At 42.2% G+C, this 22,378-nt stretch overlaps 1 protein-coding gene across 2 annotated transcripts in view; it reads right to left on the minus strand.

Moving 5' to 3' along the window:
* Nucleotides 1–9,177: 9,177 nt before the first annotated feature.
* The window catches only part of LOC130403204 (semaphorin-4B-like), a 46,348-nt gene continuing 33,147 nt past the window's right edge, over nt 9,178–22,378 (minus strand). For both annotated transcript variants that reach the window (XM_056607436.1, XM_056607435.1), the window contains exons 8-15: nt 21,773–21,930; nt 17,804–17,985; nt 17,082–17,232; nt 16,683–16,893; nt 16,227–16,342; nt 15,677–15,834; nt 14,115–14,209; nt 9,178–13,481 (exon numbers count right to left, since the gene is read on the minus strand). In XM_056607436.1, coding sequence (XP_056463411.1) covers nt 12,706–13,481; nt 14,115–14,209; nt 15,677–15,834; nt 16,227–16,342; nt 16,683–16,893; nt 17,082–17,232; nt 17,804–17,985; nt 21,773–21,930 — 1,847 coding nt within the window. In that variant the 3' untranslated portion in view covers nt 9,178–12,705. The remainder of the gene's footprint in view (nt 13,482–14,114; nt 14,210–15,676; nt 15,835–16,226; nt 16,343–16,682; nt 16,894–17,081; nt 17,233–17,803; nt 17,986–21,772; nt 21,931–22,378) is intronic.

Below are 22,378 nucleotides of genomic sequence, written 5' to 3' on the forward strand. Positions count from 1 at the left end.
CATCAGCCAAGTGCAATATCTCCCACATCAAGTTTTGCAATAACTGTTACTTCTTTCCACAAACAGAAAGGAGGAGAAGAGAGGAGGAGGAATGAAGAGAGAGAAAAGAGGAGGAGGGAACAAAGGAGGAGGAGGGTAAGAAGGACTCCTAGTGAAAAAGGTTGGGATTTTTTCTGCACGAAGGAAGCGCCCTGATTGGCTTCCATGGCGAATTTGAAGAACAGGTCATTGATGTTGACAACAGACTCCCCGTCGAATATTTGGCTGCTTAGGAAGCTGATCCTCTTCAAAAGGTCATCTACCACGTGGTTCACACCCTCTGTTATGTACCCAAACTTTTTAAGACCCCAAGATGTTATGTACTCCAACAAAATATGACCCCAACACTCTTAAGACCCATAAGAGAATGTTATGTACCCCAACATTCTAAAGATTCTAACATGTTATGTAGCCAGCTGTGCAGTAGACGGGAAAGGTGATGATAATTCAGGGTGCTCTAATTGAAATTCTATCCTCATAACAAAATTAATTGAGATAAATTTGGCTAGCACCGTTAATATGGCAGAATAATTTAATTGAATTTGTTCCTCCACATAAAGATACAATATATTATATTAGAAAATGTATTTCCTGCAGTATTAACTGCAGAAACTGCCAAGAGTGTAGCGTCAAATATGCCTTAACATATGTTAATAAAGCTACATTGTTTAAAGTGTAAATTAACCCCCCGTTTCAGCTTGAATTTTAACCATAAGTTCCAATAAAAATATGTTTTTTGCCTAAGTTATTGGAAGGAAGAGGGCATGTTATCCCCATGGTTATGACCCGCACCAACTTTCTAATACTTTTTAAGTACAGTCGTTGTGCATGGCCGTTATAGTGAGCAATGTATTAATTTGTGGTCATAAAACACAGGCACTTCCTCCAGGTACAGTACAGCTTAATAGACTGATCTAAACTTAGCAGGTTAGCGCTACTTTGACTTACGTTAGTCTGGCTGTTACATTACAATGAAATTAAATTACGTGATTAAATGCAACGTGACTCTGTGAACATTATCACTGCTGAGTTTCGTCAGCTTGATTTCCACAGGAAATTACACAGAAATTGCCGGACTCCTTTGAGGTCTTTCCATTGACTTCAAATATATATATATCATGTTTAAATCATGTTTAAAATTTGAATATTTTAGTAGTAAAGAAGTATAGAATACATCCATCATTTTAGTAATGGCGGGCGACTTAAAGCAAAGTTGAACATTTCAAATTTGAGTGGAGTTTAGAGATTGGATTGTAGAGAATAATAGGGAAAGAAAGGATAAAACCTAAGAAGACCATAAGCTGCCTAGCAGCACTCACCTTATCAGAAAGCTTAATAAGAAACATAGGTAAGGGCTAGCTTATGAGTGCTCACGTAATAGGAGTGAGTAATTAAACAAGGCGGATAGCAGCTTGAGGCTTTTGTTTAATATTACCTTTAACATTAGTCACTGTTATTTGGCAGTAAACATAGGGAACTTAGATCATTATAAAAAGCCATATCCTCACAAGAGTTAAGGCTATAAGGATAAGTTGAAAATATGGGATAGCAGCAGTGCCAGCTCTGGCCAGATACATCCCAAATGTAATATGTACATGAAAGGAAAAATATAAGCTAAATTTACATAATTAATAACATGAAGAGCCAGACCAAAGATAAAATTAGTTCAGAAAACCAAAGCTTTTAAAAGCGTTTAAATTCCACTAGTGTTAACCCATCATCCACGGGTATACGCGATACGCATAGATGACGCGATTAACCAAGGAGCAATAGCTTTACTGTTGAGAATGTTTGATTTCTCTGTTGTCGTGCGTTTTACCCCAGGCCATGGTCATAATCTACTGAGGTCTATCAATTAGACAGTCAGATATGGTTTCACCTCATGCCGCTTTCCCCCTCTCTGCCATATCCCTTTCTCTGAACCCCACTTTTAATTGATTAAATCTCCCTCCCGGCCAGACACTGGTCTTTCATCGATGCACTACACTTGAGTTTATCATCCTGTTCTAATCAACTGAATGTTTTTTATTCAAATCAAATGGCCCTTCTTTTGTATTACAGCCCAACAACAGAGCCCTGTCTCTGACCCCCACGTCTAGTTGATTGAATGAACCCCCCTCAGACCAACAGATAGGGGGCCCATCTTGCCCAGGTATCAGACTCAGCCAGAAACGTTAGCCTCGAGTGGTTTGTGATTGGCTTGATTTGATAACAGTAACACAATACAAATTAGTTGGTTGCATATTTTGCTATAACTAGAGTTTTCGCACACAATAATTAAATCCATAGCAATAATGTGGAAACCCCAGTTGATAATGTAACTAATTTCTGAGCGTATAATATAATAACATTTTGGCTATAATTTTACAACGTATAACATTCGGTCACCACAAATTACTCTTAAAAGCAATGCCAAAATTTAAATATTTTTTAACCATTCAGCGAACAAAAGGCAACAGGATATTTTAAGGGTACAATTGTCAGGATATCAGCCCCATCAGGACAATATCAGGACTTACACGTTTGTCTGAAAGCAGGTAGTGTGTAAGCATTTGATTACATTATAAAATTAGTCAACTAATGGTAACTGGGGTAATTGTTCAGTGGAAAGTTTAGCATACTATGCATGTAAATATATTATTAAATAGCTTTTACTGTTATTCAGGGATTGACATTTTAAAGTCCAAGGCAGCCAATATTGGTTAGTTGAAAAATAATAATCACCATTGAGATTAAACATCTCTTCCAGTGTCCTGGTCAATACAGGCAGCAGAAGCCTACAGTCACACATAGCATACACACAAAACAGAAGAAAAATTAAACAACCTAAACAGTCCGCAGGGGGCGTTTCTAGTTCCCCATTTTCGGTGGGATGGAGTTGGAAATTTGTTCCTTAAAGCTTGTAATCACAGCTAGCCTGAGGACACATTTTTCAAGTCTGGGGTCAAAATATCAAAAGGAGCCTGCACCATGCCCCTTATTCATTAAAATAAGTTCATGTGTCTGTAGGTCTGGGAAGAACTTCAGCTGAGGCTTTGGGAGTTGTTTCTGGTAGGGCTGTAGCCCTACAAGAAGTGCTATCTTTCTTGATCATGCAGACTCTTAAAGGGATAGGGAATTCACAAGATGAGGCTGTTGGAAAGTACAGTATTGTCAAATGGAAATAAGGTAACAAGGAATTCTTATTTCAGTAAAGGAACTGCTCACAAGGAAACATTGGCTAAATTAAATACACATGCAATTAAATATTTACCTGAGCAACAAAGTTAGAATGTATTGATGGGAATGCGAATCATCCTCACAGCAGCAGGTTGTTAGACCAAAGGAAACAACTCATGGTCCATCTGTAAGAGCTCATGATACGTCCCATTTGACTCAATACTCGATTTAAAAGCAAATTGTATAGACGCATGTGCAAAAAGGTATGTTAGCACTACACCCTCTGCACTAAATGATGGTAACCTAAGTGATATCTTTGACCTTATTCAGAGGCAAAATGACATCACTGCTCTTCTGGTTCCACAGAATCTGTCTTCTACTTTACCACCAACAGACATTCCTGGTAATGATGGTGAACCTTTGCAGTATGAATTTTTCAGCGTTTGAGAGAGGAGTCGAAAGAAAGTCTTACTGCTTGCATTTTTGAGAAAAATGCAGGGTACGAGTTGCTCGAGGTTGGAAAGCCCCCAGCAGCAGGTGAATTCCTCAATTATGTCATTGTTTGTTGCCGCTTCATACAGAATACATAAGAGGCTGAATTTTTTTATAATATACAGAGAATATTACAAAAAAAATAAAATGCATAATATAAAAATGAAAATAATAGTTATGTTTCGGCATACAGAGTCACAGCATAGGGGACATTGATGATATAAAGACATGAGTATATTGTACAAAACTTGTTCGTAGGCACATCCTTAAAAATCCCTCCCTCTGCTCATTAGTTGAAATGGGGTCCATCAAATCTTGACCCCCTCCATTCCTGAACTCTGTTTCAACCCATGTACTTTTTCCTTTCTCTCACGTGCAGGTTTTTCCTAAATCAGTGTTTTTTTCATCTAGCCCCGCCTCGTTCATCCCTGCCAGTGGCTGACGTGTTCCCATTGGTGGTAACTGGGGGCTCATACACTCTTCCCCCTCTGGGGAAGAGTTCTCCAGGGCTTTTGTAGTACCAAATGTCAGGCAGAGGGGTTGCATGATGTGCATTGGCTTACCCTTACGCCCCCTCTTGGATGCTCTTTCACCAATGTTTAGCTCCAGCATTTGGTGATACCCACAAGCATCTTCATCAACAGGGTTAGGGTGTTCGCTCATATCAGACAAAGTTACAAAGTTATCAGCCTGCGATGACCGTGTGGAAATTTAGAACCCAACACAGAGCAACAAAAAATTAAAGGGCAGGAATTTTGCTCTTCTGCATCGTAGGTAAAATTGTTAAACGGTTATAATTTCTGGCCCGTTTCATTGATTGCTTTATCATCATCTATTGACACTCCCTTCCATTATGATGTTGTTGCATTTGTTTTGGACTTTGGCATTTGTGCCAATTTGTTTGTTGGATTTTGAATTTGTGTTGTGGAATTTGCCTTTGTGTTGTAGAGTATGGATTTGTGTTGTAGCTTTTGCATTGGTGTTTTTTCGCTCATGTGTTTTTGTTTTTCAAATTCGTAAAGCGTTTTACATCTGCCCCATTTGTCCCTTGAAAGTCATGCAAAAAAAAAAACACATCTTCTTTGATGGTAAAGTAATTCCCATAAACTAAATAAATTATGGCCAACTGCAGAGTGAGGTCCATCATCACAATCTTACAACAGGTGATGACAACCCTAACATTCCTTCCTTAGTAGCTCCACCCGGCATATTAATATTTGCAAAAAATGTAGTTAGTTGAGAAAAATAACAAATAAAACCCACTAATTATTTGGTTTCTGTGGTGTAATGAAACATCATTGTTCTGTTTTCATTTGAGACAGTTGTTTCATTACATGTAATACAAAATAGCTCTGGTGTTCTACGCCTCAAGATCTATAGTCAGCTCAATAAATGTTGTTGATGTTCTGCCGCGTGTAGGGAAATAATAACTCAGGAGGCAACATCACTGCAGAGGGCAAATATTGAGTGGGCCAGCTAACCAGTCAGGGCAGACTGGCTTTTCGGGAGGAGGGCCTTTGAGAAACAGGAGCTAGAACCAAGTGTTTCATGAGAAAAGGGCTGAGAGTGATTCTGCAGCAATGAACAGTGTGAGAATAATAAGGTGTATTTCTAACATATAAGCATGTAAACCTATTTTTGTGCGGCCCAAAATTGAATTATTCATTACAAAACGTGCATAATATGACCCATGGCACGCCCCTGGTGGATAATGAGGGCTACTGCACAATCATAAGACAAGGCTAGATGAAATTGAACAATTAGAAAGAATACAATTTGCAGTTGAACTGATGCTTGCATATTTCTGGAGAATATACACTGCTATGCTAAACCCCTTCAAGAGTTCTCAAATAATAAAAGGAAGAAGAAAATTACAGCAAAGACAGTGTTCAAAATAACCCAAACTCTAAATTATTATTTTTTGAAGAAGATTTCCATTGATCATTGTAACCAGCAGCAGGATAACTACCATGGATACCACTATCCCCTGTTAATAAGTTTGACCAGATTTTTGTCATCAGGGTGATAATTGTGATAGGGTCCCACCCACGTCATTGACGTGGGACCAGAGACAAGGGCATGGCTACAAGACACTGAGTTGGACCTCTGATGTTACACGAAAGAAGAAGTCGCATATTTCAGTTATTATTCAAAAATACCATGCAACACAGACAATATTGACAACAACATGAAAGATAAACATAATATCACATTCAGTTGCAAGAAACCTGTTCATCTGTAGGTCAAGATGCACTGTTGTAAACTAAACACACCACCAGGTGGAAACCTACTCCAATGTAGAAATACAATCACTAATGGAAAATTAGTATCTAAATGCTCTCGCCAGAGTACCGAGTAGGCCTACTTTGATTGGTCAACTAGTGAACACGCTCTTTAACGCAATGAGCAAGACAAAAAACAAGGACACAAAGACTAAAAAAGGGCTCATGGATATTGCTGACCCGTAATCCGACACCAGTATCTTCCAAATGCATGTTCAATTCAACGTAAGAGCTAAACATGACAATTATTTTAGCAAATATCTTAGTTGCAACATTGAGCTAGCAACACATTCGTTTTTTAAAGGTGTGATTTTTAATCTGTGGCAGGAGCGTAGCCATCTTTTCAGAAGTGAGGGGGACAAATTGTTCAGAGGTCTATTGAGTGATTTATCATCCTCTCGCATTCAGTTGCACCTCCATAGTGGCTACATAACCACAAACAGCACAGCACCAGGGGACCGACTTTAGTTCTTTAAGATGATGTAAGCTACTATCAAAATCTAAAGTCAAAATCTAATGCTGCCAAACTCTGGTTGAGTTGAAACAGAATGACCCTCGAGCATCTACAGGTTAAGTAACCAGATAATAAGTGCCAAATGACAACACTGAACACGAAAAGTTCTGTAAAACACCATTCCTGTTTCAAATTATCAGCACCAAAATGGAATGGAAGTTACAGGGTAATAAGCCACATAATTTAATTTAATGGCAAGAAGTGACAAGTGATAGTGACGACAATAAACATATCGACATGAAGATGTAGCTATTTTACATTTGCCGTCGTCAATTAGGACAACACAGATGTGCAAAATTAATCAAGACTAAGACAAATGGTATGACCTGTCTGCTTCCTTTAAAACACAAATAGTGCAGTCAAATAATATCAGCAAATAAATAATAAACAAAAAATCTCTTTGAATATAAACGAAACTAATCTTAGAGTCACTCTTATCCTATACACATTTCCTTAGCCAGTTATAATTTCTCCTGCAATGATATAGATAATAAATGTTCAAAGCAAAACTTATAAATAGTATTAAGAATAGTAGTGGTGACGTACCTGTGGAAATTAATCGCAAAGTCACTTTTATCCTATCGATAATTTCTCCTCAACTGCTGTGAAGACCCTCCCTGTTCATTCCTGCTGCTGCTGGACTCTGGTCCACTGTCTCCTCCCTGACCCTGCTCTTTCTATTGTATGAAGATTAAAAAATATGTGCAAAACAACCGTGAGCACAAGTTCGGTGCAGAAATGCGAGGAGTGGGTTTATTCCTAGGTGGTTGAGTAGCCAAGTAGAAGTATTGTTACTTTAGAATAATATAAGTAAAAAAGTATTTTGCAGTAAAACAACTCTTAAGAGTACAGTTTATCCAATAAGTTACTCAAGTAAATGTGACAGAGTAAATGCAACTAGTTGCTATCACCTCTGCACCTAGCAAGTTAACTAGCTTACCTTGATATATTGACATCTATTAGTTGGTCATCATTTAGTTAAACAACATGCAACAGCATTACTCAACTTCGAAAAAACAAACCGTGTTCGGCATGTTCGGCTGCTGGTTTGGTGAACATGCTTGACAACAGATCTGAATCAACGTCTCTGTGATGAAATCACAACACGACAGCGGTGTTTGCGAGTATGCCGCCTGGCTCCACCTGCTCATGGTGCGTTCAAAAGCGGCGCGGAAAAACGTGTTTCCACGTGTAAAATGAATTGAATGGTTGTAATGGCTGTAAAAAGTGCGGGGGACACAGGGCACAGATACGGGAAGTGCGGGGGACATGTCCCCCGTGTACCCCGCGTCCGCTATGCCCATGGCAGAAATCTTAGCAACACTAGAAAGCATATAGCTCATGTAGGCTGGGGCTTGAAAGCATCTCTGTTGCTTGGATGTGACCAATATTCCTCTACTGACTACCTACCGATTGCATTGCATGGCGGGTGTGCGTAAGCGTCATCATTGTCACGCCCTCACCTGTAATAATGCTTAAAGGTGTTTTGTGTGTCATATAGTGGCATCTAGCGGAATAAACGTGGCAGAAATATGATAAAGGCCTAATATTCATAAGTACGTCTTAAATAGAATATAATCCAATGAAGATAAGAACCTTTGTGTTAATTTGACCTTAGAATGAGCCCCTTATATCTACAGAAGAATGACCATGGAGGCATGTTGAACCTGCATGTTTCTGTTCAAAAAGTAACAGCTCTAGAGAAAACTTTAAACGCATTTAAAAACAATTATTTTGGAAGGCTGTGGCTTTGCAACGTCCTATTTGTGATCATTCTTTTATATTGTCGTTGTTTCGTAGCGCTATAATGAGCGATGTATAGGCCTATATGAAATGTGCCACACATTGGCATTATAGGCCTGTATCCGAGAAGAAACCTCTCCCATCAGAAATCCTGCTGACCGGACATAGCTCCATACATTCACACACACTATTGCGTTATATATAAGTGTCTGAGAAGCTTAAACATGACATGTTATACCACCAGGTGTGAGTGTGATTAGCCGTTAAAAGCCTTTTTGGAATTCTGCCTCTTCTGACATCACAAGTGTGTGTTATATCTAGGTGGACAGGCCCACCTATGATGTCAGAAGAGGCAGATTTTCAACTGCTACTTTATGTAGGCCTAGTTAAGGGGAAAAAATAACGTTTTTTGTTGGGTGCATTTGTTGCCTTTATGAGTGATTGCTGTATACTTTTTCTTTTATGTTTCCATTGGACTACAGGTCGTATCAACGCATAATCAGCATATAATTGGCTAAACATTTAAGCCAATCAGAGGTTAAACACGTCATAAAAGCAGTATTTTATGGTTCACGTGGGTACTAGAGTTGGTTTGCAAGATCTTTTTTTATTTTTGGAAAGAACAATGTCGTGTTTTAAAATGAAATATATAATACATATTTTTATACATACATATATAGTATTATGGCTAATTATTAAAAATATGTGTCGATACATATATATGTATATCGATTTTTATTTACAGTTGAGTGTCTGTATGACATTCAGGAGCTCTCAGCGACCTGAACTTGTGATGTCATGATGTTAATGAATATTATTGTGGGGCAGAACTATGGGTCAGATATGCACTACACAAGTGTTTTTCATTGCTGAAAATATTTAGACTTTTGTATTTAAATTGAGAGAAGATCACAGCGCCAAGAATAAAACTAAAAGAAACATGCTTATCTTTTTTTATAATTTTATTCATTTATTAAAAAAAATTAAAATAAAGTGCCTTTTATGTACATTATAATAAAAACAACAGTCACAATATCAATGTATGATACAAAAAATACAGCTTACAACATGTTTTTGTACACAACTGATTGGATAAAAAAGAAAAAAACACGCATACACACACACACACACACACACGCACACATACGCGCACACAATTTTTCATGCAGACTTACACAACCACATTATTCTAATAGTTCAGTCAACTAAGCTCATGGGGTTCAGTAGGGTAACTATGCTGAGAAATAAACTGAGCTGGCGTCGTGCAGTGTGGATGCACAGCCCTGGGGGCCATGTTTGGGATGAAAATAAATTAACAAGCACAAACAGAATGAGTTGATTATCTCTATTGTGTCGTGCATCGAGACCTTTACAAAATCTCGGACGAAACATGAAGCCAAGTAATGCCTATAAGTCTTTGTGTGTGTAGGGTAGGGAGTTATATCTTTGAAGGCTGACTTGACTGTTGAAATGTGTCATATATTCGAGCTGGATACATTCACGTAGAGTAGAGTAAAGTGTATTACCTTGCAGCCACTCAAAAACATAACCTTATACTGGAAATATTTGATCTGTTATAGTATATCATTACTCTCTGCTTCTATGAAGAAAAGCATGTGTCGCAAATAAATATGCACATCTGTAAAAAAAAAAAGAAGACAATAGCTATATTGTATCACAAAATAAAAATACAAGGCCAGATTCGTCAGCAATATATTGAATCTTGAATCTTTTAAATACAAGACATTCTTCATTTGAGGTACAGGTTTGAATTATGTTGTCAACTGTGGGGGACATAAGAGAGTGGTCTGTTTGTATGTGTGTAGACCTTATGGTTCTGAAAATACACATATCTAGCCCAAAGTTCTAATGTAGTGGTGAAGGAGTTAATTGATCATTTAGGATTTTCAAAGCAAAACAATTTATCTGAGATCTGAAGTACAATTTGGTTTTAGTTTTGCGTTCTTACATATGTTTGTTTATATATTTGCCATTAATTGGACAAATGGTCAATTTTTCTAATTATGTGTCTATTTGAAGAAAAAACGGATTCAACCACTATAGCCTGATCAAATGTGAACCTGTATATTTTTTGTTATTTAAAAAAATGAACAAGATGACTTCCACTACTATCATTGTTTGCCCCTAGTGCTCGCTTGGTGGGCAGAAGGTCTAACAAGGGTTATTGGGCCAAATCCAATGTTTGATATCATATATCTCACTGCCAATTTGACAAGCTTGAAGTAAAATGTTGAAAAGTGGGGGAATTAATGTTGGGGTTAGGCAATGAGGCACTATAAAATAAATCAGCAGTGTGCACGTTTCTAGATTGTAAAACTACCTCTATAATACATCTTGCACAAGGTCCCTTAAAAACGCACACAATATTACCTACAGTTATATACACAAACAAAACAAATGAAGGAAAGCAAATCCAAAACGAAACACTGACTGACGCCGCAGTATGCTTGTTGTGCAATTACTTTGTCAAACATTGAGCAGACGTAGCTTGCTGTCATATTTTCAAGGGTGTGATCAAACACACATTGATTGTTTATGATGTTTGGAGTACATACGGTGGGCTTACTGGACTAATACAGTGAATGGGTGATACATTCCACAACATGAACGCAGACAAGCCATTTGCATTGACATCTGAAACCTGTCAACTTTAGAATTACATAACACTTTAAATACAATCTCCTACATCTTTGGAAAAAAAAAATCTAAACACCAAGTCTGCTCTATGGATTGGAATTTGTTTTAAAAGTTGGCAATGGTCCCTGTCATATTATATATTTTATTTAAAAAAAAAAATTCAACCTCATTCTCGGCATCAGTCAAACACTATTTTTCTTCTATCAGTAGTCAGTTCTTGTAGAATACTTACCTGCTTTGCTGATCTTTCTTGTTTTCATATTTATTGAAATGTGCAAACAACCTGAATGTTTTTGACACCCCCCAGTAACCTTGTGCTTCCACTTGTACCATGGCCAATCAACGCCCTAGCGGCAGCAGAATATGTGTCTACCACAAATGAGGCGTTAACTGCTCTGGGCTGGGGTATGACCAAACAGGTCTAGGCCTCCACATTGCAGTTTATGTTGCCAAGAGTTTGTAAGAAAGAAAAAAATAAAAAAGAAAGAAATAAAAGACCAATGTCAAAACTTCGAGAAAATCATTTTGTATAAAGGGGAAATCTTCATTTTTGATATCATGTCCATTGGGTCTTGGAGTAGCACGCTATACCCCCCTAAATAGCTAACCAACTAACTAACTTGTGAATTCACTAGATCACAAAATAGCTGAAGCTCTTCCCCCAGTATCACATGGGCAAAGAAGGAAAGTAGAGAATAAGTCCTCCAGACGTCTAGTTCCTACACTAGCAATGGGTACGAGAGTCATCCCTGTTGAGTTGATGTTATTAACGTTTTTAGATGTTTCTTGGGCACCAACGTTTGCTCCAGCAACATGCGTTTCTCGTGACTGTGATCAGTGCTAACATAAGGCATACGATGGAGAGGGCTTGTGATAATGGCACTATTGCATTTGGATTACACAATCAAGATTTTTGGCACATTGTGCAAGATTATTTTGGTGACTAGTGAGCAACGCTCTCTCTTCTTGGCTTGACTCGGGACGGTTGAATTCTCTCCCCATCTGTTATTTGCGCATCACTAGTCTCCGCCATTAGAACAAATCTATGCATTTCCGATTGCGCCGAAAGGAGTGGGTTCCGGTCAAACCTAACTTGCATATCAAAAGTCGTATTGCCTTCTTTGATCAATACTTGGCTAGATGAATACTTAGCTGAAGACCAGAGCCTCTTTGTCCAATCTCTTGTTAAATTACTAATCAAGTTACTTATTGTACCTATTGCAGATTTGGACTTCTTAACCGTTTTGGTGGCAATTCTAGTCTTTCTTCCGATTGGTCATTCTTTTGATTTGAAATCCATACAGGATAAAGAAGTCTGTCCTCGTGGCATCCGACAGCTCTTCAGTGAACAAGGGAAACCGATATTCTACAGATCATCAGTTGTCATCGTTGCGTCGTCATTGTGTGTAAGTGAACGACCTTCTCCCAGATCTCGACTCCTGGGAAACATTTGCATGGACATTCTGGCCCGTGTAGATCGGCCCCTGGTCAGGATGTCTAGGATATTTTTTTGTATATATGCACGTGTTCTTTTTCGATGGATGATTCATCCTGGTAAAAACAAGATCACAACAGTTTGTGACCTGTTTGTGCAACAGTCCCCACTGCTCCCAAGATGCAGGACCGAACTGCCAACTTGGGCGCGGATACGATGCGGGCAGATGACCTCTGTGGTGATCAAGAAACAACGATGACACACGCAAATAAGAATGAGATGCATTGTGGCTCTGGAGGGGCTTCCTCTGCACGCCCACTGGCTGCTGCCTGCACCCTGACAGAGACACGGCACACAGCTCCTGTTCCCCTCCGAGCTCACCCTCACACAATGGAGTCCTTGATCTCTGAGCCCAGCCGTACTCTGGGTCGCGGGCAGGTGGGAGAGTACTCCACGTGGCTCTCCTTCACGTTGAGGGGCCTCCGGTCCGAGGCCTCCGAGAAGCTCTTGCTGTTGTCGGGGGAGGACTCGTGGGTGGGCGTGCTGCAGATGTAGTTGTCGTTGAGCGTCTGGTAGCCCTTGTGGTCCGAGGTGGACACGGGGATAGCGCTGCCGTTCAGCGGCAGGCTCTCCGTGGGCTTGCCCACGATGCGGGGCTTCTTCTGCTGCATGTTGGGGCACTCGCCCTGCTTCAGCATGGACTTCATGCGGTCGCGGTTCCGGTACGCCACAAACAAGGAGAAGACCAGGAGGGAGAAGGCCAGCAGGGCGCACACCACGATCAGCTCGTTCCAGTAGGTCTTGGCGTGGAACTGTGTGGAGCGCGACTCGCCTGGCAGAATGAGGATACTCTCCTCCCGCTCCACGTGCGGCGTGCGCGAGTGACCGACCAGCGTGGTGCTCTCCTGCCGGGGCTCCGCCCTCACGCAGTAATTGGCCAGCAGCTGCCGGAAGCCCTCCTCCTCGGACCAGCACTCGTAGGTCTCCGTCCGGTCGGGCTGCGCCACCACCACCAGGTGGCCCTCCGGCGTGGCGTAGAGGAACTCTTTGGCGCTGGCGCTGTAGTGCCACCGGCGGGTCGCCAGGTTGGAGCGCAGGACGCAGGGCAGCACTCTGAACGTGTTCATGGGGATGGTCATCAACTGGCAGGCGGAGACCCCTGGAGGTAATGGTATCAAATTAATACACAACACAATTATATTTCAATTAATGAGCTGGCAGGCAGAGACCTCTGGAAGGAATACATGGTTCTCAAATGAATACGGACTTTTACCTTAAGATAATCAATCAAATATGTTGGTTAAAAAAATCTGAGCGGATTGGTACTTTTTCTTTTAACTTTGCAGAGATGATAAGTAATACATGTGCCTCGTTGTGTAACGTGAGCATGTGACCAAAAGCTGCGGATAGAGATTATTTCTTAAATTGATTGATTGAACGTCCAGGCTCTGTACGGTAGTGCGGCTACACTCTGCTTTAGCTCCTGACGGCTCCTATGGGCCCCATCAGTCCTCAATTATAATGGCCGTAAAATTAGTACAATAAAATATTTTTTCAAAAGAGGATTTTTGATTGTTTAGTCTATTTATAAAAAGAGTAGTTCCAACAGAAGTCACTGAGATAGGGTTACAGTTGGCGTTTCTAAATGGTCAGTTGCGTATACGTTTTTTGCAATACTTTTTTGAAGTTTTTCTGTAAAAGATATATAATACTGCAAACTCTGAATCAATTCAAGAATCAAAATCAAACATGAAATATATAAATGACTCGTCACTAGCGGTCGTGAACTCACGGGAGGCTGGTGCTTTAAAGGGGGACCGGGGCGTGTGAGAAGTCTTGTTGCAGATGGCCGAGGTGTCCGCCTCCTCCACGTCCTGCTGCCAGTGGCTGCGGCGGGACAGAGAAACCACCAGGAGGGTCAACCTAACTGCAGCTGTAGTGAGAGGAACCTTCCGGAACATATGACCGCCCTGGAGCCTTTCAGTTGAATCACCTCTAAGTACAGACAGCTTGTACATAACAGACCCCCCTGTTCATTTAAATTTAACCGATCCAAGCAGATGACAGTACAAAGAGCTTTTGGGTGTTTGTGCGGCTTGTGTGTGCTTTGTAGTTGTATTTTGTACGTTAGGGGTGAAGGCACACACACACACACACAGACAAAATAGAAGTATGACTCAGTCATTCCCAATGCTGTGAGCCTGAATGTGTTTTGTCCTGATGAATAAAAAAAAGCATTGAATTGAAATGGTGAAAACATAGTAATAACTAAATGAAAGTGAAATGATTTGCTGTTAGTTATTCTGAGGACATCCTCCTCCTATAAGTCATAATGTACTCTTGCTTTTTTTTACTCATCCCTCTATCTTTGCTGTGATTCGCTCAAGCAGTGTAGTCCACGTGATAGGCAGGTATACGCCGTATACCCAAAGCACCAGCTATGAGGTGGCTTATATAATTTTATAAAAAAACAGCGGCTGAGAACTTCTCAGAGATGAGTGCATGCTTAATCCTGAAATGCCCCCCACCTCCCCATTTCCAAGACGTATTAAGGCATTTAATCCCATGAGAGAGCAGTCATGTGACACACATCTAAAAAGATTAGATTGTCAACTTTTATTCTATCGAAACCATTGTTAACTAAACTAAAGGGGGACAACACCAACCCCTAACAAAATAAGAAGCATGTAACAAAAAATGGTTTCAATACTGTGCACATGCACATCAATAGCGATCTTCTACATGTTATTGTATGAACACAAATCTGACTCTACTGATTCCAACAATTCAATCCAAATCACTTTCTGCCAAAAAGTTGCCGAACTAGAAGCAAACAATCAAGAGCAAACGTCCCTTTTTCTTTTTACAACCAAACATATGTCTTACCTTTGTTGCTTTTGTCATCAAAGTTTTGTTTGATCACATAAGAACAACCATAAACGTAGAGTCCAGTCTCTTATTACCATTTTGCAACTAAACATGGTATTCACAATCAATTAGCTAAGAGAGGATTTCAGGGGAAATGGAAAATTGCATTCAATAAGAACACCCTTTCTTTGTCGCCATCTAGTGGCCATATAGTGCAAGTGCAATGGTTTGGCTAGGGGTCATTTGACTCTATTCACCCTGACCTTTCAATAGAGGGGTCAATGGTCAACATTTTAAAATGGGCTTTCAAGATATCGACCCGTTTGTGTATCATCAAGTTTACACTATCATTTTTGCATTGGTTTGCAATTCAATTCATTGATTTACTTGGAGTAAGGAATGGTTCATCACAGTTCACCCATGACAACACACCACTGATGGGCTTGTGTCCACCGGTTGTGGGCCATGATTGGTCGGTGAGCTCACCTGTCGGGCGGCGCCATCCTGACGTCGCGACACAGCCGGCCAGTCCAGGCACAGTAGGGGTCCCTGGAGAGGACACATTCCCCACAGCTGGCGTAGTTGGTGCAGTTAGCCACCGGGACCTCCACCAACCCGGAGTACGACGACACAAACAACAATCCCTGCAGAGGCATGAGACCGGAGACTTAATATAGCACGTCATGATAATAATATTAGAGTTTAATATAGGTTAATAAAGCAGAGCCAGAGGACAGGAGACTCAATATATCATGTCATAATCATAATATCATAGTTTAATATAGCATACTAAAGCAGAGCCAGGGGACATGACACTTAGTACATCATATAATATTATAATGGTAATAATTATATACAGTAATATATAACGATATACAGTACCAGAGGAATGGAGACGATATATCATAATAACAATAATTATATATTATAACAAAGCAGAACCATAAAACAGGAGACTTTAGTATAACACAGCCGTCTATGTGATGGAAAAAATATAGTGTAATATAGGTGGGCTGAAGGGATGAGGGCGTCTCACCCTCTGGGGGTCCAGCTCTATGTGCTGGACTGGCTGTGGCGTGGCGAACAGGGTCATCTCCTCGATGATGTGCATCCGGTCGTTGGTGTTGATCGCCTTGTGAAGCTTGCCATCGTCTGACACACACACACACACACACACACACACACACACACACACACACACACACACACACACACACACACACACACACACACACACACACACACACACACACACACACACACACACACACACACACACACACACTTAATGTGTTGTATCTCACTGATTCCTAAGATATTTGCAAGTACTATTTACTAATACAGCATTTGATTATCCCACTACTTTTACTTTATGGTCAGGAAAGTTTGTTTCTAACTGCAGTGCGTTTAGAAACATAAGACATAAAACCAGAGGCAAGTGAAAAGATGATGATGAAGAGGGTGGGGGCTCAGATGAAGACTCTTGGACTACCTGTTCCAATGAAGAGGACGTCATAGGCCCGCTCCATGCCCTGGATCTTGTGCACAGCGATCTGTGTGTAGCGCACGTTGCGCTTGAGCAGCAGTGGCGGGCTGCGGATCACGCTGTCCATGAGGAAGTGGTCCTTGACGAAGTTGAGCACCTTGTCGGGCATGTGCAGGGACGACTGGATCCCGGCCTGCCTGGCGCGGCTGGTCACGCACTGGGGGGCCGAGGAGGAGCAGACGGTTCAATTGGCACTTGGAGGTGGTTAAGTGGTGCAGTCGGGTGAACACTGGGGTTGTAACTGTTATGAACGGCACATGCAGCCCTGCACTTGCGACAGTAAGGGTTCTCATGCCCCCTTATCAGGGGATGGGGTGTGTTTAGAGGGGCTGGGGCAGGGCTTACCGCCCCGGGACGCGGCTCTGGGAGGGGGTGGTTGTAGGTGTACCACTGCTGGCTCTCCCGGTTGACCTCGCGGTAGCGACCGCTGAACGCCCGCTCCACCTGGGCCATGGTGAACGCACAGACTGCAGAACTCCCCGATGCCCCTTTATACCTGTAGAGATCACAATATACATCACATTATTCACACATAAAGGTGCACCATTATAACTGGAGAGATCCAGATATTCATCATTATTCAAATATACAGGTACACCTTTATACTGGAGGGATCACAATATACATCACATTATTCACATGTCCAGGTACACCTTCATACGTGCAGAAACCATATCATCTATCACATTATTCACATACAGGGTACTCCTTTTACCTGGAGACATCACCCGATTAACATAAACAGGGAGTCCTTCACAAAACATCCGTTATATATTACATGGTACTCTTGTCGTTTGGGCTTCAGTTTGTACTTCTTTTACAATTGAGTCATTTTGTAGTAGAAGCTTTGATTCAAAGTAGAAACGCACAGAAAGTTACAATGAGGTGAACACTCCGACTCTCCCGATATTATTCTTTACATAAACAGTCGATGTTTCCGCAAAAAAAATAAAAAGGTGCAGCCATAATGAAGCAGTACCGTCATAAATCAAGTACATAATAAGCACATAGAATAAGTAACAGAACGTAAAGGAGGTACTATGAGAGGGAGCCGGTCCTGGACTCACCACTGGGAGGTGAAGACCCCGTAGAAGACGGTGTTCTCCCAGCCGTCCCCCATTGGCTTCAGGACGAACATGTCCTGGATGATGTTGAAGGGGAAGCCGTCGTCGGGCAGGGAGCACAGGAGCTGGGCTTTGAGGAAGGTGGTCCACTTCTTCTGGAGCACCCGCTCGCCTCCCTTGTCCCCCTGCAGGAGAGGATGAGCACACGATGAGGCAAGTGGCTAGAATCACTGGTATAAGATATAATCGATTGACCATGAATTTTTCGTATCACATGGTGCATTGAGGTCAAACGAGAGCTGAGACTAGCCATTTCAAACTCTAGCCTGCGCTTGTCCTCAAGACAGACACCAACACAATCTCATGTCACCGTTACGCACACACAGCAAACACCAGCTTGTTAACCACCATGTGACCTTGTGACCTCCCTGCTAACAACTTGTAAAATATCTTCTCCCTGAAGCACTAGGACCTTATTCACCTATCAGCCAACTTGGTTCTAAACACTAGCTGGGTTGGGGAACATACTGCGGATTTGGTATTCCAGTCCCCTATCCAGCTAGCGTTTATCCAATTCTTTATAATTTTGGAGACCTTTCTTATCTAAAAGCGTTGGGATGCAGACACTTCTAATATCTAATCTGAATAGCATCAATCATTACTGGTTCCCTTCAGGGGAGAACTTGTGTCAGAGGGTTCAACGTGAGCCTCTTACTCATTTTCCATTTGTGTGTGGGCATTTCATGATGTTGTCAAAGCAAGTACACATTTCATTCACTGTACGCATAGCAGCATGTTCAAACATGAATCGTTCAAGCACAAAGGTCTTTGATTTAATGGTAATATTAGAGTCATCGTGTGCCTCTCCTCCTGTTCAAAACATAAGAGTAAAGGGTTGTGGCAGGGTGTACCAAGTGTGGCCATTACCATCATTCAGCTTTTGAGGAATGGCATCAATGTGCATCAATCCAACTACTTCCCATGGATTTGAATTATTAGTCTAGTGCTCTAGGGCCATCCCAGCTACTAGATCACCACTTTAATACTGACTTTGGAAGAAATGCCCCTCATCCCCCTCCCCGATCCCGTCTAAACGATACATTAGCATGCAATAGCCCTTTTTCCCCCCGACACGTAACAATTATCTAATAATTGCAGCTTTAAGTCACTTCAAGCTGTGTGCAAAAGTGGTTTCAAAAAAGACATTGCCATTAGAATAGATCTGGTAAACAAAAACAGCAATGGTACTCTTCCTATGCAAAAAAAAAACTGCCAGCTAGAGGGAAGGAGTACGAAGGACTGCAACAATAGGCTCCTGCCCCTCCCTAAGACGGTTTGGCTGGTGCACAGAGACACACCTCAGTTCCTAACCACAGAAGCTCAGGGCTACTCCCACCATCAGCCAAACCGCACAAAGACTTGCGCCTTGAGGAGATAATCAAATGTTAAAAGCTATCCCACGCAGACTTCCTCCTTCTTGGACGACATTGGAAAGTAGCAGGCATGTTTCTCTGCAGTGGGGCGAAGCCATGGGGGACTAATGCAAGGCCTGAGAGCCAATTAACAGGCTGCCGCAGAAGTCGCTCCACATAACGAGGACTCCACATTCTTGCCCTCTCAGCAGTCCCTAGCTATTGTTGCCATGCTAGCAGCTAGCCTGCTACAAGTGCACACTCTTTGAAACCTCAAGGACCCTTCCCCATGTAGCTCTGTTACAAAGCATGCTCCAATTTAATGTTCTAATGCACTGGGCAAACACACTGTAAGATAATGTCCTTCACTGTAGGCTGTTGCACTGTACTGCCCTGTACTAGAAGCTACTGCCCTGTAGGCTTATCTACTGCACTATACCAATGGATAATGTAATGCACTGTTTACATTTCAGACTCCTCAGCTTCAGATATTTCTGCTGTGCCATCAGCTTATGCTGAGTAGTCTAACAGAAAAAGGCAGAAAAACAGTGAGGCCACATTTTGCTCAAGAGCTGCGTGCTATCCCCGGGCCCCTCCAAGCACACACCTGAATAAACAACGGAGACCTGGGAGCCTGGTTGAGTCACAGACAGGAGGAGATGAAAACAACTGGTGTTTAAAGGAGCCGACCTGGCAAACGTGATCAAAACAACCATCTAACACAGGAGAAGACTAAACTCAGCCAATGTTTTATTTATATATAATGCGTTTGAGCCCTATACCTATTTCGAGGTTTCATCTTTACTCAACGCATTTTCATCCTCCGGTTTCTGACCCAAGGACATTGAACCTGTGAAAGATAGGCCTTTGGCACAAACTTAAACCCAAATTGTACTGTAGGTCTACATGTGCAGAAGTAACTTTGCAGAAGGTGTAAACGGGGCATGAGCTCCTCTCTGATCCTCACGCTGACCTACGTTTGATAGCATGCGAGATGAGCACACTGTGGCAAGAAACAAACAGTAACAGCCCTGCAAAATTGGCCTGAAATGACATCGATGCAGCGTTTAGGATCCTTTTGAATTGCTTCGATGAATCACCAAATTAAGAAGAAGAGCTAGAATTAGTAAAGCCTTTGATTATTTCTTATATAATATTATCCCACCAACAAATCCTCTTCTGAAATAACATTACAAAATGAATTTTCTTTCATTAGATCTATTATTTTGTACATAAAAAACCAAGAGCATGTGGTTTAAATCTACGGCCTGTCCGCAGCAGAGCAAAGAATGCACCACCTGCGACTGCAACCATACCGTCTTTGAATGGCGACTGAAAGGACCTGAGCTGAGTAGGAGGAGAAGAAGAAGGTGGAGGAGGAGGAGGAGGAGGAGGAGGCCTCAGCAGCATTCCAGAGAAATAAAGAGTTTCTGTAGAGCAATTCTCATCTTTTCACTGCACAGTTCCACACAGCGGGTGCCATTGACTGAAGGAGAGGTGGGGTGTGTGTGGGGGGTCCTCTGTCAATCTTCTCCACATATAGTCTCCAGGAGCGGCTGCTTGCTGGGCTGGTGAAGGTGTCGCGGTGGCGACGGTGGCGGTGAGTGTGAAATGCCCAGCGGAGGGATTCAAGTCATTAGGCTGTCACTTGAGATTACACGCTGTCCCCTGGCGATTACCCCCATTACCGCTTCCACCAACACCCCGTTACGCACTGGCGGGTCTGAAGAACGCAACGCAGAGCAGGCTTTGATGGCCGGTTTAATCGATCCGATGCCAGGGAGAAATGTGTTTTGGATTCTGATTATCGGGGTTGAGTTACCTCGATAAACGCTTTGCGGATTGGGGAGGGATGAAGTGAACCAACACAGTTTGGAACTGTTTTGAGTTTCAGTTTTTATGCGTGCGCCGGGTTTTTGCTTGGATCCTCTCTGGCAACAAAAGCAGGCAGTAATACTGTAGTAGAGTAGAGGGGAGAAAGCATTTCATATTGCGGTGTGAAGCCCCCTTGAATACTAATACCGGCTGCAAAGCTCAAAGAGCTGGAAGAAAAATATGAAGAGTGAGAGGGGCAGGGAGAGATAGAGGGAGGGCGACCGAGAGAGAGAGAGAGAGAGAGAGAGAGAGAGCTGGAGGGATGGACGAGTGCAGCTGACATCGGGAGGGAGACGGAAGGAGAGGCGGAGATGATATCTTAGAAGAGCAGGACGGGACGAGACGGGGGAGGGGATCGTAGGAGGGGGAAGAATCGAGGGAGGGGATGGTACGAGGGAGGGAGAGGAGAGAGGGAGGATGGGAGAGAGGGAGGGAAGGAATAGGAGGATGGAAATATGGTGAGCAGCGGCGGAGGTGGATTCCAGTAGAGAAAAGATGAAAATGTTTTCCATCTACTCCCACTCTCACACAACATAAACAAAACATTGCAAGAAAATAAGGTGTATGCAGAGACCTGGCCTATTCCCACAGGCAGAGCATGTCGCTACACAACGAAGCTCACATGTAATCCCTTTAAGCTGTGTTTGACCGTACGCTGACGGAGGGGTGCCTTTGCGTGTCTTACCTTACACACGCGAGCAATCCGCGACACAATGGTGTTGTCGAAGAAGTCAAATTCCTTCCCCGCCTCGCTGAAGAAGAAGTAAATCTTGTCGTCGTCACCCACTGGGTTGCCCGTGGGCTGACTCTCTTCGATGTACGCCGAGCCCACGAACACCGGATCTAGCGAAACCAAACGAAAATAAATCCAAAAACTGTTTTAATAGCGTGACAAATGCCGTGATTAATGTCTTTTGTTGCTTTGGGGTTTTTGTATGAAGAGCTGTGACTGGAAATGGCCCACTGAATCCAGCGCAGGATGACTTGGAGAACGTATTACGATATGTTTTACCAAGAGGACAAACTAAACTAACAACAAAGTCGGGAAGAAAGCGTTATTGCAGACATCCTGCATATAATGGAGTTCTGATGCTTCAATGACAGAAGCACGCATGAATTACCTCGACATCAAAAGACGAAAGAGGAGCCTAATTGTAAGGAAAGTGCAGTTGGCTCAGGCTAAACCAGTACCATCCTCACGGCCTGTTTTGATGTACCGTGACTGATGACGGCCAGCCCTCGCAATCTAGCAGGGCGCTCGTCTTTGCTCTTCAACCTTGCATACATTAAG

The sequence above is a fragment of the Gadus chalcogrammus genome, chromosome 14, assembly GCF_026213295.1.
Source record: "Gadus chalcogrammus isolate NIFS_2021 chromosome 14, NIFS_Gcha_1.0, whole genome shotgun sequence".
Lineage (NCBI taxonomy): Eukaryota > Metazoa > Chordata > Actinopteri > Gadiformes > Gadidae > Gadus > Gadus chalcogrammus.